The sequence below is a fragment of the Callospermophilus lateralis genome, chromosome 13 (genome assembly GCF_048772815.1).
Source record: "Callospermophilus lateralis isolate mCalLat2 chromosome 13, mCalLat2.hap1, whole genome shotgun sequence".
Taxonomy (NCBI): Eukaryota; Metazoa; Chordata; class Mammalia; order Rodentia; family Sciuridae; genus Callospermophilus; species Callospermophilus lateralis.
The window spans coordinates 84,712,269-84,731,084 of record NC_135317.1 but is presented as its reverse complement, the minus strand read 5'-3'; the positions used below and the strand labels follow the sequence as shown (position 1 = coordinate 84,731,084).

General features: G+C 31.8%; 1 protein-coding gene across 3 annotated transcripts in view; it reads right to left on the bottom strand.

The window, feature by feature from the left end:
• Kcnt2 (potassium sodium-activated channel subfamily T member 2) overlaps positions 1-18,816 on the bottom strand; it is a 345,157-nt gene that overhangs the window by 60,097 nt on the left and 266,244 nt on the right. For 2 of the 3 annotated variants that reach the window (XM_076831491.1, XM_076831492.1), the window contains 3 exons: positions 17,911-18,016; positions 13,906-14,078; positions 2,601-2,735 (listed from right to left, as the gene is read on the bottom strand). In XM_076831491.1, coding sequence (XP_076687606.1) covers positions 2,601-2,735; positions 13,906-14,078; positions 17,911-18,016 — 414 coding nt within the window. Of the gene's footprint in view, positions 1-2,600; positions 2,736-6,242; positions 6,315-13,905; positions 14,079-17,910; positions 18,017-18,816 lie in introns of all 3 variants that reach the window. The other variant, XM_076831490.1, reaches the window with a different exon arrangement.

Below are 18,816 nucleotides of genomic sequence, written 5' to 3'. Positions count from 1 at the left end.
CAGTTGCTTAGGATTCCAGGAGTCTCTTCTGAATGAAGGAGTGGACATACTCTATACCTCCAAGAAATCTGGCACTTCAGAGATAGATGTTGGCCCACGGGAAGTATGTTTTAGTCAGCTTTTTCATTGCTGTGACCAAAAGACCTGACAAGAACAATTTTAGAGGAGGAAAAGCTGTTCCAGGTTCAAGATTTCAGGAATCTCAGTCCAAAGACAGACTCCAATGATTTAATCCTAACTATCCTGATATTATGATTTAGATATAAGGTATTCCCCAAAATCTCATGTGTGAGACAATGCAAGAATTGTGTGGACACAGAATTGTTGAATTGCAATAACTGTAACCTCATCAATTGATTAATCCATGATATGGATTAACCAAGTGGTAACTGTGGACAGACAGGGTGTGGTTGGAGGAGGTAAGTCTCTGGGTGCCTGCCTTTGGGTTTTATGCTTTGTCCCTGGTGAGCACAGTACTCAACTTGCTTCCTGATGCTATATCCTCAGCTGCTTTCCTTCACCATGCCTTTTCCCACAATGTTTTGTCTCACTTTAGTCCTAGAACAATGGAGTTAGCTGATCATGGACTGAATCTCTGAAAAGATGAACCCCAGACAAACTTTTTTCTTCTAATTGTTCTTGTCATGTCTTTTGGTCACAGTGATGAAAAATCTGACTAAAGCAGCCACCGTAACTTAATTTCTCATTGCCTGATGCTTTCTGTGAAGGGTACTTGGATCCTATTGTGGAATAAGGTAGTCTGCCTCTAGTCCACCTTTCAGTGAAAGGTGTTGAGTAGAGAAGCTTGAAGGTCAGAAAACTGGAAGGAAGAAGAGAGGGAAGGGAAATAGCTGCAGCAACCTTTATAGGTAGTTGCCACATGTACATCAGCCCTTAACTTCTCTAGTGAGTTAGTTTTAGATTATTAATTGGAACCTTTCACCTCTCAGTGAGATGAAGTTTATTATTATCATGAAATCAAAATAATTCATTCAGAGAAGACAAAATAAAAGTCAAATCACTATGACACTTCACATAGTAGAAATATCTCAGAGTGAGTTAAAAATGAAATAGCATGTTTAATCAAAGAAACCAAGGATCCTCTTCTCTTAAAACTATAATTAGTTTTGCAAAGCACAGAATCAAAAGAATGTGTTTATTTTATTCACCAGCTATATATCTCACCCCTGAATTAATGCTCTACCCTGTAATTTTCTTCATTATTCTCTAGAGAAGTTGCTTATATATCTGTCATATTTTAAGCAGGTTCTATACTACCTTAGATGTGCTATTTAGCACAGTGCAGTAACTAGTCAGCCATACTCTAAGTGAACTGCTGATTATCATAGCTTTAGAACTGTAATCCTCCTTTTGGAATGAGCAGTTCTTATGCAAATTCACAATAGATTTTTCCAGGTGTTGTGGCAGATCCTTTATGTATCTGATCCTCCGGTCTTTTACATTAGCACTGCAGGGTGGGTTAATTATTTTCCACCGCACTTTATAGATGAGGCACTACATTTGAATAAGGTCACCAAGTTAATAGTGTCCATGGCACCTCTAGAAGAGGTCATCATGCCAGATGAAGTGTGCTGCTACAAGAGTTCAAGGTCTGTGGTTTTTCCATGCTGTCACATGAAAGCGATAATTATAAGGCTCAATTAATATTAACTAATATTTATTAAAAACTACCAGCCATGTGCTAAAGCATTATATGTTTTTAAATCTTAAATAATCTTGTAATTATGATATTGAGATTTAAGGAAGGAAAGTAATTTCCCTCAAATTATACCCCAAATTGCAAGCATTATTGAGATTCACATCTAGGCATTCCCCTCTGAATTTTGAACTTGAACTATATACTGAGATAATCAGTCTCAATACTTGCATTGCTATACTGTGATGGTATGAAGGTAGAGTAAGGAAGGATGGCCATTGAGTTGATATTGCTTTATTTATATTCATAATTTGTATATTTCTCATATATTTTCTTTAAGCTGCTTCAAAACTCATTCATACAACTGAAATCATGATCTTTCTGATATTTAAATTTTCAGATAATTTTACAAAACATCATTCCTAGTTACATCAGTGTCTTAATTTGTAGATGATTTTGACTGTGTTCACATCAGGACTTTCTCTGTCAGGACTTTTTAGACTTACTCAACAGTAAGAATAATAAGATTTCATATCTGAGTTAGTTTAATTAACAAAAGTCTAGAAAACAATGAGGGTAAGGTTATGCATTCACTCCTAAACTGGAAAAATTACCTGTTCATAGTCTTACAATTTATTTATCCTAGTTAAATATACATCCCTGACCACTGCTAGGCAGTGAATATACACCCCTGACCACTGAAACCATAATCAGAACATATGTAGCAGAAATAGTGTTCTGGGGGTAAACATTAACTTTATGCAAATTAACTTTATTCAATGCCAGTCATATACTAGGTGCTAAGTAAGTGTTTTGTGAGAAATAAATAAACAAGTGAAGATAAATTCGGTGTGAACTTTTCCAGTAAATTGCTGACACATAGATTCTACATTTCATGCATATTTAACAGAAAGTACAAGAGGGCTCAGTTATAGACACATACCTGAAAAGAGTCTGCACATTTACAATGGTTTTGGCATCTGCCATGTAATCCTCCTCGGCACTCATGGTGCTCTCCTTATCCACAACCACCATATTGGCAGCAAAGGTCACTCCACACCTGAGCAAATCATCTAGGCTTTGATCAGAACCAACAGAGAAAAGAAGACATTAACTACAGTGTTAGAATTAGCACCCAGACTTGCTGATCTCTGTATTTATACAAGTTGTCCTTATAGATGGCTTTTCTAGAGTGTGCACAGATAGATATTAATGGGAATTATAATACAATATTATCTACTGACGTGAAATGATTTTATATGGAGCTCATTAGACTTCACTACATCCTTACAGTTTCAAAGCATTTGTGTTAAGAATATTTACTTAGTAATATTTGTTAATTATGTAAATGATATGTGGAAAACACCCATTTTGCAACCAAAAGAAATACAGGACTTTGTTAGAACTTTGTTTTTACAGTTAACATACTACTTAAAAGATATAAACTTTTATATATATATATATATATATATTTTTAAATGTCTAAGATTCTTTTGGTAAGAGTAGAGATGGATGATTTCTATATTAATTTAGATGGCTAAGCCTAATGAAATCGAAAAATACGAAATGTTTATTTTTAAATGTCTGTTTTTACTTTATGTAAGAACTATGCACTGGAGATTGATTCTACATAGTCAAGAACATGGGAAAGATATACATATCTGTTGTATTCAAGCCTACCATTTAGACTACACACATTTTTGAGCAAGTTCTAGTTTTAAGTATTTGATCAGATTAAATAACCTGATTTTCTTGGATACATGTGATGATTGTAAACCTAGGATACAAATACCTGAAAACTATAATAGGGTAGTCTTTTCTCCTATCACTGATAAAATACCTGACCATTTCCCCTATGAATTAAAGAAAAAGATGTTTACCATTAAAGTCGAAAAAGGTTCATCATTATCCTCATTGCCTTTGCTTTTCACAAACTAGAAAAATAGGGCTAAATGGGATCAGAAAGACTAAACCTGAATGAGGGCAGGAATGTTCTAGGTTCAGAGTTGACAGAAGACAGATAAGAGAAAGGTGAACTGGATTCCATATCATGTTTACAACGGGAAGTATAAAACTGAAAGAACCACAGTTCATTTAAGATTATTAAATTGAAGAGCCAGGTCCCTGAGGATCTTTTCCAAATTCATAATTGGTTGAGCTGGCCATGTCACTTTAAGGGGGAATACTTTCCTTTTTGGGGGGAAGGCGGAAGGAAGGATTTCTTACTCTGTTATTAGGTGAGAAAGTATTACCAAAGCCTCGAGTCCAAGATCCCCAGGAGGAGTCCAGAAAAAATATTTCGCTTGAATCAGGAGCAATGTTCTGTGGCAGATATTTTATGGCTAAAACTGTGGAAACAGAATGTTATTCCAAATAAATTTCCTATGGTAAGAGGGGCTAGGACCATAACATCGAATCAATACGATGATCTTCAAGTTTAAATCTCTAGGGATACTTGGTCTTCCTTTTGCCTAGAAAATTCTTAGTATTTTTTCTTACATCTACTAAAATAAAATTTAAAAAGAATTGTGCAGGGATTGGCACTGTAGTTTCAGGACAGAGAACTTGTAAGGTCCTGGGTTCAGTCCCTAACAATGAAAAAATTATAATGAGTTGTATAACAAATGAGTCCCTTATGGAACACAGATGTGACTCAATAATCTGCCTTCAAACCACCTAATAATTTTAAATTACTTTCTCATATTTCAGCTTTCACAAATGTTTTTCCCCATTAAAAAAAAACTCTATGGTAATTAAATAGGAAAAGAAAAAGGAAAAATTGCAAAAGGTGAGTTTGGATGAGGCTATATAGATAGAAGCTAAGACAGAAAAGACGAATTATTAATCAACAATAATTTAAGTAAACTGAACTTAATAATTGACAAAAATTTCCATGGGAGTAGCTATGGTTAAGCTGCTAACAGCTACCACCTATACCAATATGTATCAGTGAATTCCATTTACAAAGTATTTTCAGTCTATTCATAATCTTGTCAAGTAATATCAATAATTATCATTAAATATGAGTTTAAATCCACAGAAAACATACATTAGGAATAACATTCCTGAACCATGTAGATTTTTTTATCTTTATATTTTAACTGAAAATTATTGTTTTATTTATTTAATTGTATTTAATCATTTTTTCTCCTTTAATAAGTAGGCTACTAACTTGTCTATCTTAATTTCTTTCCTCTACCTCTCTGTACCATCTCATTTTCTCCAGCATGGATGCTTTGCACAGTTTGGCCACGAGATGGCAGCTGAAGAAAGTCAATCTGGATTTTTATTCTTTTTTTTTTTTAAAAAGTTACAGATAATCTAATTGGTGATAACACTTATGTCACCTTTCTCTGATTCCTTTTTTTAAGGACTAGAAAATGAAATTTTTTGAGTGTGAAGAAGTATCCTTGAGTGCATTTTAATTTGCGAAAGGGATCTTCTTTTAAGAAAAATTTTAAACACAAGCAAAAGAGAATTATAAAGTAAATCTCCATGTTCCTGACCCCTAACTTTAATAATTATCAATTTGTAGCCATCCCTAGAAATTTATTGGCCTTAAGTTCTCCTTTTTTCTTGCCATAAGTACTTTCGTGGAGAAAGAATTTACTTCAGGGCTTATATCATAAAAGGCAGAGAGGAAAGGCTTACTCATTACCTTATATGATTTTTCTGGAGTTTTTTTTTTTTTTGATAGAAAACTATCATTTCAAAATAACATTACTGGATATAAAATGTGTGTAGTATTTAAATGGTAATTTTACTATATCTGTTTTCATTTTAATTGGTTAGTATTATGATACCTGATAATATGAATCATGTTAATGTAGAAGTGAAGCTAAATATACTAAATATACTTTAGTCTAGTTGACCTTTAATGTATCCACAGCTACTAAACACTTTTAAAGTTATAATTTTCAACATATGTAGGATGACATGGGCGAGATCTCAACTGGCTAATTTTAGTATTTTATTTTGAAGTCACTGACATTTTTAAAAAAATGTAAAAGTAATGTATTTTATGTTACTTCATGTATGTTAATTTTCTCATCCTTCACTTTTAATGTTTTATTATGGACTTATAATATATAAGAATTATTTTATATAAATGCAGTACATATGATATTTTGATGAAAATATTTAGAAATTGTGAACAGATGTGTAATTAGAATAACTTGTTAAGAAAATATTCCTATTTACAAATGTAAGTTAAAATGATCATTTCTACATTTAAGTTATGGAAATATCAATATATCACAATATTGAACCTTAGAGGTTTTTCTTGATACTGTAACAATATAAATAATGTCATTTTTATAGAAGATAAAAACTGAAACAGCTTTGGAAACTGAGCACAGCTGACAAAATTGACATGCAGTGAGATTTGTTTTAATTCAACAATAAATTACTGCTTAGGGAGTTTAATATAAGATGTATAACAAGTAAATATAAGCTCTACATGCATAATTTATCATATTTGCAATACTGACATGACAAATTACACTCATCATGCAGTAACAAGGCACAGCACACAACAGACCACAGGACACTACAGTAGTAATGTGCTAAAGATTTTGTCACCTACTTGTCAATAGAGCCCACCATGTAGTAAACCATTGGAAACCAACAGATTGCATCCAGAAAATGCATATCTGGCCTAAGTAGCAGATGGGTTACAAAATGAAACACAATGTCACAACAGTGGCAGCATTTCTAAGGAAAGGAAGCAAGTTGACTTAGTTTGCATTTCCAAAACTAAACACTGCTGATGAAATTAATTGTAAGTGCCTTTACCTTAACATTAATTATAAAAAAAATTATACTTGTTATGAATCACACAATGCACTCAGAATTATAAAAGCAAGTACTTCATCTTTCTAAATCAGAAACATTATGGCATAATTCTACAAAAATACTGAATTAGCACCCTTAATTATGGCTAAAATATCTTATCTATGAACTAAAAGTTACTCATGCAAAGGAGACCTGGAAAATGAACCAATGATTTTCTTTTTTATTAAATAGCCTAAAGCAAGTACCTATTAAGAGTAATCATTAGGCATACCTATTGACAGCAACTTTGTATAAGGAATGTATACAATCAAAACATGCTCCATATTATGTCAGCATGTCAAATAAATACAGTATATATCCCCATGCAAAATATGAACTATATAAAATTATAATGAATGCATTTTACCATTAGTTTATGGATTGACTTAATGTATATTGTTGAAGAAATATTTATTATGACTAAAATATTTACTTGTATGGAAAAGAATCATAAACCTAAAACTTACTTGGAAATTACTTAATATATTGCATTCACTTTACAGATATATTTCTTTCATGCATCTATTTAATCAGCATATTTGATCCCAAAATTTCATTTCATGGTTTTTAAAAAAATATTCAGGCATTTTATTTTAAATTAATACCATGGTAAGTTGTAAGATATACAGAGTTGCTTAAATCTATGCACAAAATCACAAAAATGCAATATATCTTTAATCTGAAAAGAACAAACAATTCATTGCACTCTGGAGGCAGAGTTGCCAGAGAGGTGATATGTAAATTGGGTATAGAAGGAAAAGTAGGAGTTTGCCTAGTACAAGAAAAAACAAAGGAAATTGTAGGCCAAGGTAATTATAGCACCTGCAGTTTTCCACAGGCTGATTCTCAGAGAAATTCTTTTCCCTCCTGTCCTATTTTCTTTTTCTTGGCCATTCTCCTATCTCTATATACTCTAAAGGAAAAAAAAAATCTCAATACAGCAAAGCATAAAAAATGAACCCAAAGAATACCACTCTTACTGTCTTGACTAGATTCCTACCACCAGCAAATTTCTTTGTTCTCATTTAAATGGCCCAATATATTATATCATTTAGATATATCACAACTAATTTTAAAAGTCCTCAGTTTGTAAGTTATTTTCACTTTTTGCTATTTATTGTAGTCATTTATAATATTTTGCTATCATATGTAACAGTATTATGCACAATTTTGGATTATTTTAGTTTTTGAATTGTTTTTCATCATTGAATTGCTTTTTGTCATTACTTCAAAAAATTCAGAGTATGGATATTACTAAATCAAGGTCTATAAACATTTTCAAAGCTCCCATTGTGTAGTGTTTTCAACAAATATGATAATAATATGCACTGAGCAGCAGTCTCTGATAGCTCCCATGGTACAGATTTATACTCTCCTTTTTCTAGGCACTGTCCTGCTTCTTATATGGAGGAAAGCCATTCTCTTTGCTAATTCAAGACCCTCTGTGTCTCTCTCACCCTGTTTCATAATTTTAAAAGCCTGGGTATGGATGCAAACACCCAAAGAGGACAGCCACACATGGGCTAAACCCTTAGTCTGTGTTTGGGATTTTAATTTTGCTTTATCATTTTCATTTTATTCTCTTTGTTCCTAACTTTTCATATAGTGCCAGTCAGGTAAATGAGTATTTCAAGTGCTAATAATTTATTTCCTGAGTTGAGTCTAAAATTCTTTAATATTAATTAGATACCTATTTCGTTTTAGTCTGACCCTTTTCTTTAGTTTCAAACCATCTCAGTTTTCTTCTGCTTATCTTCTCTGATCATCTGTCCAGTGTGACATCAGGTTTCTACAATCTTTCAACAACATTTAATATTATGAATCATTCTGTTCAATAAAGATTTTGAAAAGTTGCTGGGTACTAACACATACTGAGGTCACTGGGTCAAAGTAAGTCTTTTATGTTATACCAACAATCCTATTAGAGTTCAGTTTGGAGGAAGGCCTTTGCATTTTGTGCTTTGTCTAATAAAGATCATAAAAACTAATTGGTCATTGAAATTATTGCCTTGCTTTAGAAAACTCATGAATTTCAATTATGTGCAGTTCTTCCACAACTATGTATCTACAGTGAGCAAACACTCATCTAAATTCTTACAACTTGATTTTCAATTGTGGTCACACAGTTCATCTTTACATAAATTTATATGTTTCAAGGTAAATCAATGCCTTTGAACACAGCATATATATTATTTGATGAACATTTAATGTAAAGGGTCATAATGTGCTAAATTCTTTGCAAAATTCAATTTTAAAATGTATTCATCTATTACTAATATTGAAAAAAGATGGTATTAAAAAACCAGAAATACAAAGAAAACCTCAATTTTGTATTTACATGTATTGTGCCTTCTCATTTAAACAAATTGACAGCACTGCTTATGTCACTATGATTACTGAATAACTAATTATATCACAGTTTCTTAATACACTAGTTATTTTAAGTCATTGGGAGATAGTTAATTAGCAAGCATAGCTTTTACCTTGAGAAGCATTTTTACTAGAAACACTAAACAAAAACACAAAATATTCATAAAATCAGATGTCCTTTTCTTAGGTTTCATCCCAAAGGACAGACAAAAATTTGAATATAAGGAAAAAAATGCATTAACACAATAGAATAAGATGTATGTTTTTTTTTTAAATCTGACTTCTAAACAGAAAAAGCCTATCCATACCATTAGAAATTACATTCAAGTGATTACATTAAAATTAAATAATTGATAGATATAATGTTCATCATAAAATTTCAAAATATAAGAAGCAAATGTCAAATTTGTTATTTATAGCAAATTTATAGATCAAAGTTGCTTTATATATGTAAAAAAGTATTTCAAATCAATAAGAGGACAGAAAAATAGATCTAAGGCAGAATAAATTCAGAGACCAAAAAATGCAAAACAAAACAGTCTGAAATTAGTAATTAATGAAATAAAAATTCCACAAACAAAAAGTAACTAGTGTTAGTAAACAGAACAAATTGAGCACATTTAATAATTAGTCCTAACTATAATTCTACTTATGTGCCTGAAACCTCAGACTGTCATAAAATCTGATAATAAAAATGCCATTATATGCAAATATTAATAGCAAGTCATTGTTAGGAACTGAAAAGGTGTCTAAACTTGCATGGATTTGCAAAATTCAGGACAATTATTCCTTTCCCATTAAACTGATAACCATAATAAATTTAATTTCTTTAATTCAAGTTCAAGAAATGAGTGTAATATGCCTTTCTGAGCAGATTATTTAGTTAACATTTCCTAATTCCACTTGTAAGTACTTTACTTCTTCCTAAAGACATTAAAGATTAACTGCTGATAGTCTAAATAAATTTTATGTTTTTATTAATTGGGTTTTCTGCTCATTGATTTGTATAGTAACTGTTTCTTTCTTTCTTTCTTTTTTTTTTTTTCCTTTTCCTTTTCTGGTACTGGGGATATGAAGCCCATGCTAGGTATACATCCCTGCACTGAGCTGCATCCCGTCTTTTTTACTTTTTATGATTTCTGAGGCAGAATATCGATACGTTTCTGAGGCTGGACTAAAACTTGTCATTCTCCTGCTTCAGCCCCATGAACCTCTGTGCCTAGTCAGTGTTATCTACAGACTGGCAGAAGGAAAACTGTGTCAGATCTTGCATCAGTGTTTTCTGTGCATTATCTTACATGCAGTCTCACAATAACTTCCTAAGTGTTCTCATCATTTCAAATCAGAAAGTTGAGGCTTACAGATTCAATAACATGTAATAGGCCTATCAAGAGGTTAAGCTTATATCTTGTCATAGAGCACTGTCTGAAGCCAAAGTTTGAATGTTTCTAGTAAGGGCACTGATATAAAATATCAGTAATAATTTTATTAATGCTTTTAAAATAAGTTGAAGTGTTTGTGGTATTATATGTGAGAAAAAGGCAATTTAATAAGTGACTAGTAAAAATGAATAGCATAAGCTTGGATTTTCCACTTCATCTTTGTGTACCTCTGGGTAACAGATTTCAGCTTTTAACTTTCTTTTCTGGTATTATCAGATGACTAGATAACCTTCTGGGTAGGGACCATAATCAAAATATTGACATTGATGAGGCAATGGAGCCAACACAACAGACGGCCAGTCAATCAGAAATGACACCAGTTCTAATGAATTGCAGAAATATTAGAACTGCTGTAATAAACTAAGCAAACGATGTTTTTCAATATGACCATTTCATTTAATTACAATTTGACCTATAGAAGTCTTTGTGTATAGAAATACTGTAAACAATTATTTCACCATATTATATTTGTGAATATTGTAAATTCAATTAACATTTTTAAATTTCATACTTATGATCTGTTACTGATTGTTATATTAAATTAACTGAATTTCCTAAATAGTGATGTATCAAATATTATTTTCAGCAATGCTTACAGGAACTTAAAATAGAGTCAAACTCTCAAACCCTCAAAACTAAGTAATAGTTGTAGAAGTGTATTCAATTATTATTGCATAAATTTTTATGACATGGAAATATTTTAAAGAGAACATCTTTTTAAAACTATTTTAAGGTGAATTGCAAAACACTAGCCATTTCAGAGCAAAGTGTGCCTTATCGTTTAAAAGGGGGAAAAAAAGGACTGAATAAAATTTCCAGAAACATTATTTACTGGTGTTCAGTTTTTGTTTCCTCATTCTTGCCTCAAAGAACAGAGGAAATCAAATACAAATGTTAGACGCCGCTTTTGAAAAGCACACATGAAGCTAATAGATTTTACAGCATGAACTTTGAACTTATAACTTAATAAACTGAAATAATCATAATACATAAGAACGAATTAAACCCTACAAGAATCAATTAAATCCTACAAGAATAAATTAAATCCTACAAGAATGAATTGAACCCTACAAGAATCCTACAGCAGTTTCTCATTAACTATTGGTTTCCAAAATGTAAGCTATTAGGAAGGCTAATGTAAATTTTAATGAAAAATTAATATGAAGATAAAATATATCCTTGCTTTTAGAAACAATTTACAAGGAATATGTATTTTTAATGTACCAAACAACTCTAAGTTAAATATGATTACACCTGAAATAACAGTGAGCTAGAGATTGCTTAGAGGTTCTAATTCTAGAATTTATTTGGTAAAGGTCATATAACTTCTTTGGGTCTGTTTTATATCAACTTTTAGAGACAGAATGTATCACAGTCACTTAGACTTTAGCTTATTTCGATTCTTACATTGTAATGTATAGAGCTCTCTGAGCCAAATCTCTATATAATGTATTTCTTATGGAATAAAATATAGAAATACAGGTAAAATTCCTGGTACAATAATGAACATGTAACTAAATACTCAATAGTTACAATAATTATATAAAGAATGGAGGTAAAGTATATTAACTTTATTAAATGATCACTATGGTATTATTCAGATAAAATTTTTCTGATAAAAACTACATTTTTATTTGTACAGAAATATCAAACAGTTTGTCAGCAATTTAAGGAAGGAGAGTTTTCAGATTTTTCTGTAACAATTGATCAAATTTAGGAACTAAGACAGTAGAAAGAACCACCTGCCTTTATAATCCCAATATAAAAATCAATCATTCCATAGAGACACGATAGTAACCTGTTTATTAAAAATCAAACAGCAAAGGACTGACTTGGTAAAACTACTTTGAAATTTACTTAAGGGTACATGTGAATGACTCCTTAGCTGCTGCAGAATGGGACGAGGTGGAAAAGGGTGGCGGTGGGGGGGAAATTTGTGACTCTCAGATGGTATTATTTAGGTGGTCTGGAGATTGAATCAGAGGAGTCTATCTCCACTTCATAAAGAGAATTCCGCTTCCAACTATGGACAGATAGATTTTTGGCAGGAGCTTTACATTATCAGGACAAGAAATCTCATCTTCAAGTAACATGAAGAGGAGGAAAGGGGAGTTTCTTCCCTTAGCCCTATCAGAAGGATGCTATAGGTATAGCTCCATTTGCTTCAACTCAAGCTTCTCTGTATCTTTCTTTCTGTGCCCTGGGGCTTGAACTGATCTTGCTTGAGCCAATCATCCAAGATGAGGCTACTTCCAGACCATCAATTCAACTAAATTCCTATCTTAAAATTCTGTTTTGAAGGGACTGGACACACCATCAACAGAGTAAAAACCTGACAAGTTTAAGTTCACATAGGTAAGTAAGAATCTCTGCTGTGCCAGCTCTTCTAGCCTCTTTATATCTTCCCCTCACAGAAACTTCAGAATTTAGGGTGTGTTCAAAAGATTTGGGAAGAGATTGGCAACCACTCTATTGCTATAGTCATCCCACAAACCAAATTTTCTTCTCCTCAAATTTGGGTTAATATGCTTTTATTTCTTCTGGCTTTGTATCCAAGTTTCTGTTCCTCCATGCCCAACCTTTCCTTAGATGGCAAAGAAGTATTACAAAGTCATTGCATCATTAAACCTGAAAATTCTTCAAATTAAAATTCTACAAATGTGTTCAACATGTAAATTAACCATTGTGAAGATATTTTTTAAAAGGATATATCAATGAGAATTTTGATATTGGTATATTCAGAAAAAAATGAAGTTATAATATTTTGGGGGAAATATCTCTGTTCTGAGGATCTTCTCTTGATATTTTTTAAACACAGAGATAAGGCAATAATATTTGGCCTCATTTATTTGAAAATTAGCATCATTTTGGAATGGGTGAAAAAGAGGGAAATGCCTCAAATATGACTTTGATCTAAGGACCACTTGTTATTGATTTCCTGGCATAGAAAGAAATAGTATAATTTTAGAATAAAATGGCTTTGAATATCACATTTAGTGACTTATATTTGCAGAAGAATTTCACAAAAATACTCATGTAGTCTTGTTTAACAAAGGTAAGTCAATCCAATAGTTTCAAGATAAATACTTGATAAAGTATTATTTCTATTAATATATGTTATAGAATGTATGTTTTAACAGTAGTATATTAATAACACATGATGATGTCCATAGTATAACATATAAAAATGGATCAATAAATACTTCTCTGATAATTAATGGTTCTTTAAAAAGAAAACAAAATTATCCAGTTTTGGCAGAGATTTTTCAGGCTAGTTGATTAATTTAAGGAAAATTATAGTAATTATTTCAGTGGCCTGCTTCCCATTATTTCAGTGGCCTGTTTCCAGTAGATGACCACTGGAAAGCAATTTTATGTAAAATTATCAGAGCATTCCAGTTATGTTTTGAGTAGTATTTGTGAAACATAACCATATTTTATGACTTTTACATATCACAGCAGAGACTATATCTCCCAATGAATCATGTCCCATAATGTGTCTGATTTAAAATGCTATTTGCAAATTAAAGTCAATTATTTTTATATACATAATATGATATTAAAAACTCTTTGTCTTGTTTGTGTATTTTAAAATATACTTACGGGTTATCCAAAAGCAGTACTATGGGATTAAGTTCTTTCTTTGGTCTATAATATGCCCTGAGAGGAACAATAAAATTATACAATCCATTTCCAGCTGTTTCAGCTGCAACTATAATTAGTTTATTTTTGAATCCATAGGCTTTTGCGTCCTCATAGTAGTTATGCTGGCAACTCTAGAGAAGAAAAATTATACAAAGAAATGCCATTTTTAAACTCCACTAAAATTTGGTAAAATAATTTAGGATATCTGGAAATGTAAAATTAATTAATTAAATCCTCAATTTGTAACAAATTTAAAAATAGTTACATTTGTCTGTGCCCAGTTCTCCGACTTGAGTTAGGAAACAAAAGTGTGCATGGGCAAGGTAAATAGGTAGCTTGATGTTGAAAGAGGAGCAATGTGTGTGTGCTCAAGTCCTACTATTATGTGAAACTTGCTGCTGCTAAGTGACATCTGGGAACTAATACTGAAACATTACCTACGTATAACTTTCATTTCCAAAAATATAGCATTATTATAATTAAATAACCTTAAGGATATTTCCAGTACTGAACACCTGAAGTGACAGACTAAAAAATGAAATTAAATAAAACAGAAAATGAAATAAAACAAAACAACAAAAATCCCTCCTAAATGCCTAGCTGAGCTTTCAAGATAATGATGCAAATACTCAAAATAATAATAATAATAACAATAAAACCAACAAACTAGGACATATTACCAAAGCTCATTTTTAGCTCAAGGACACTTTGCTATTTCCTGAGTCTAGAATTTGCTGGAGTTAACATTACTAAACCAAGACTATTTTAAACTTAAATGATCTTTATAGAAAACTGCTTTGGTGTTCTGTCCTTTCACTTCTTTACCGATGTACTTGGAGCTGTTTTTATTTGTTTGGGTTCAGATTAGTTCTCTATGGATTCATCACATCTGGAATATTCTTTGCCATTATTCCTTAAGAAAAAAATCATAAAACACTGGTGGAAGTGAAACATCAAGAATAAACATAAACAATAAACAAGATAATTAGACCCACAAAGATTATAGTTTTTGCTGTTATTATGTTCAGAATATAAACTATGCATGGTTAAGAGGTTTAAAGAAATAAGAGAAAGAACTTAAAATATGAACAAAATACGCTACTTCAAATATTCAAGGCAGATGTTAAAAATAATGTTGCATCTATTTCTATATATTTTCTTAAACTGTGCTACTGATGGGATCAACTGCAGGACTGAGTTGAAGAGATTACCCAAAAGGCAAGATAGAGAAGGAAAGATATAGCAAGTAGGATGGAAAAATTAAAGAGCTAGAAGACTGTGTGAGAATAGGAAACAAATATTTAATCAGAATAACTGACAAGGAGATAAGAATCAGAAAGTAGCATTATTCAAGTAAATGCTTTCTTTCTTTGTCATTTTTGTGACATAGTTTCGTTTATTAATTCATATTACATTTTAAGTTCTTCCAACTTCCTGGTCAGTTTTAAGAAAATTGTCTACAGTAAAGTTCACAAAGCACAGGGTTATGACTGAGGACTTTCTATAAGTGATAAAACAAACAAACAAATAAACCTCTAGTCCTCAGGAAACTCAGTGAATCCCACTTCCAACAGAGAGAAATACATAGTCATCACATGAAAGTCTGGAACTACCAAGACAATGAGATCTTAAGATGAGTCACAGGGGGAAAAGGACCTACCCATAAGGAACAATAATTTGAATGACAGCTGACTTTTCAACAGTGCAAGAGGCATGATAGTCATTAAATAAAGTTCTTGAAGTGCTGAGCAAAAAACTGATAGTATGGAATTGAACACCAAACAAGATGGTCTTTCAAGAATGAGGGCAAAATAAATACATTTCAAGGGAAATCATAACTGAAACATTTGACAACAAAATCTATTTAAATAGAAATTCTAATGGCTGTAATCTAGGCAGCAGGAAAATGAATCCAGGAAAAAAAAAATCTGAAGTATAAGAAAGAATGAAGAACAAAGAAAATGGTAAAGAACAAGATCATTAAGTCTTCAACAGACACTAGGAGAGTTACTAATTTAAGTAGATTAGAAGCCATATTAAGAAATAAGATCACTCAGAGGTCACAGAAGGAGAATAGTAATAGGAGATAGTTGATGTAGATCATTGAGAAGAATGATATTTATGAAATAAATGAAGAAAAAAATGACAACATTGCTTATGGAAATATAGAAGCAGCTCAATTATTAAGGTAAATCACAGAGAGAACAGAAAATTTAGTGTTCATAAGTCTTAAAGACACCAGCCTTACAACACTGAAACAGTGTTAGCCAAACTGATCCCAACTCATACTCTTTGTAGAACAGTGGAGTCAACTGCATAACTCCATTCCATAATGTCAAAGTGGGCACCTATTTACCAGAGAAGTCCACTTCCAACCTGCCTCATACTGCCCACATAACCATTAATTCTAGATATCACCAGCCAATTAGCAACACTGAAAACTTTGTGTTATGAATATAGTAAAGAGACAGGGAATAGTCTTTGACTTTAAAACATCCTCTATTGCTCCCCTATCAATTCTCATCTCTGAAAGCTTAGCCTTCCACTGGATCAGGTCCCTTGGAGATGAATCATTTCTAATCTCTGGCCTCCTGATACCATATCCTTTTTAACTGTATATCAGAAAGAAGTGAATGCCACCAGAAGTAAGTCGAGGTTTCATGCTGCCTGAAATGTATGTTATTTTAGGAATTTTCTCTAAGTAAACAACAAAAATGCTACAGATAAAACAAAAGTTATAGGAAAAATTAATTGTTGACAGGATTAATGCAGGTAAGTCATCCTAAAATTTAGGATTTATTGATGTTACCAGAAATACACAGCTGGTCAGAAATATCAAATGCTGCATAAAATAGAGATTGTAAAAAAATATGAAATGAAATAAGGCCTTGAGAGTTAGAATTATCCATTTCAATGGGCCCATGTGAATAGGAGCAATGGCAAAGATTTACAAAGCAACTTCAGAGAGATAATGTCAGAAATTTTCTAATATTCTCTTGATCTTCCTTCTAAAGAATGGCAGCAACAGCCTACATTTATAATGTTTATCATATGAAGAAATAATTAGAATATCAACAAAGTGAATTAGCACTTATTCAATTATTGACTTTCTTGTGTTATTATATTAAATACCTTCAAATTTATGTAATCCTTACAAAAGCCCTATAAAGTTCATATTGAAGTCATACTAATTTTATAGACGAGGAAATTAAAATTTAGTGTGAAGTTAGTTGCTTATGTTGTACAACTTTGTAAGTAGAGAGCTGGAATTTTCACACCTACTCCAAAATTTAGAGTAAAATAAATCCTTAAATTAGTATCATGCTTGAATCTCTAGGGGACATGTAAGGTTCTCCATTTTATCTGTTTTCTGATTTTTTAGGAGGAAAAATTCAAACAGACCCAACTCAAAACTGTATTGTGAAAAAGATAAAAAATGCTAACATTCTCTGAATTTTACTATCTTGTAGAGCTTCTCTACATAATCCTGGCAGGAACTGAAAAGTACATAAAAATTTGGGGAAAAGAGACCTTAGGCAAAACAATTAGTTTCCAGTCCAGTCACAAATGCAATTTTATGTCTATCATGTTAAGATCATCTTATGTCAAGCGATACCACATGGAAATTTGATACAAAAATGTAAATAAATAAAGCACATTTGGCCAATGTGATTTCAGGAGTCTTTTAAAGTTGAGGGTCCATGGGTTTGATATTTAGGCACTTCTGTTTTCCCCTTTGACAATAGCTGACTAATCCATTTTGTTAATTTAGCAGAAGCATAGAGCATTTGGGTAAATTTCAATAAACGTAAAAAATAAAATTAACCACTTTAATTAAATTTACTTTGGAAAAAAACCCCTTTAAACACATTTTAGTCAAAATACTATACAAATGGTTTAAATATATGCGATTTCAAAATTCTTTTATTATCAGAGAAAACAACAGCAAAAAATAATGCTTACCTTGTCTAACCTTAAGCAGCAAAATGGCACTTTTTCCTGAAGAAGATGACAAAAAGTGGGTGAACTTCCTATATATGGAGAGTAGGGTGGGTAGCCTTTAGCATAGCTGCAAAAAATATGAGACATTACCTATAGACACAAAATATGACATTCCTTATGGACAAGTCAAGCTAAGTTGATAAATTCTGAACATGTTCCCATGTTTTGATGAAGTTAGATTTTGTAACTCTTTATGTTGCAATTATATTTTGACATAGTTTAGAATGGGTGTTGGCAAATTATGGCCCAAGGATCAAGTCTTGGTTATTGCTACTATAAGATATTGAGATTTAAGGGAGATTTTCATATTTTTAATTGTTGAAAAAAAATTCCAAAGAATATTTTCTATCATGCAAAAATTATATGAAGTTAAAATTCTGTGTCCATAAAATAGCTTTTTGTAACCCATGTATTCTTTTTTTTTGGTAGCTAAAATAAGTTTTATTGAATATAAGTAATCAAGATACATGCATGCACATAGGAAAGATAATTTCTCCATACTTTCAATATTTATCACTCTTGTGCTTATGAATCATTTGGGGACTTTTCAAATATGCAGATTTGCATCCAGTGCCTCTGGGGTGGGGCCTGAGCTCCCAGGTCTTTTTAAAAGGTCTTTGAAAAGGTCTTTCTAGCAAATTTTGAGTACCATTCAAATGTAGCACCTCTGGTTTTCTTTTCATTTCTCATTCTCTCTCCATGTATTCTCATTAATGTATTCATTGGGTTAGGGTGTCATCTGTGCTTCAACTATAGAAACAAATAGTTGCAACAAGGATCATAAAGCTGCAGCTATTTACTAGTTGTTTCTATCTAGAAAAGGTTCTCAACCCTCAGCTTAGAAGATGTAGATACATTTTTAACAAC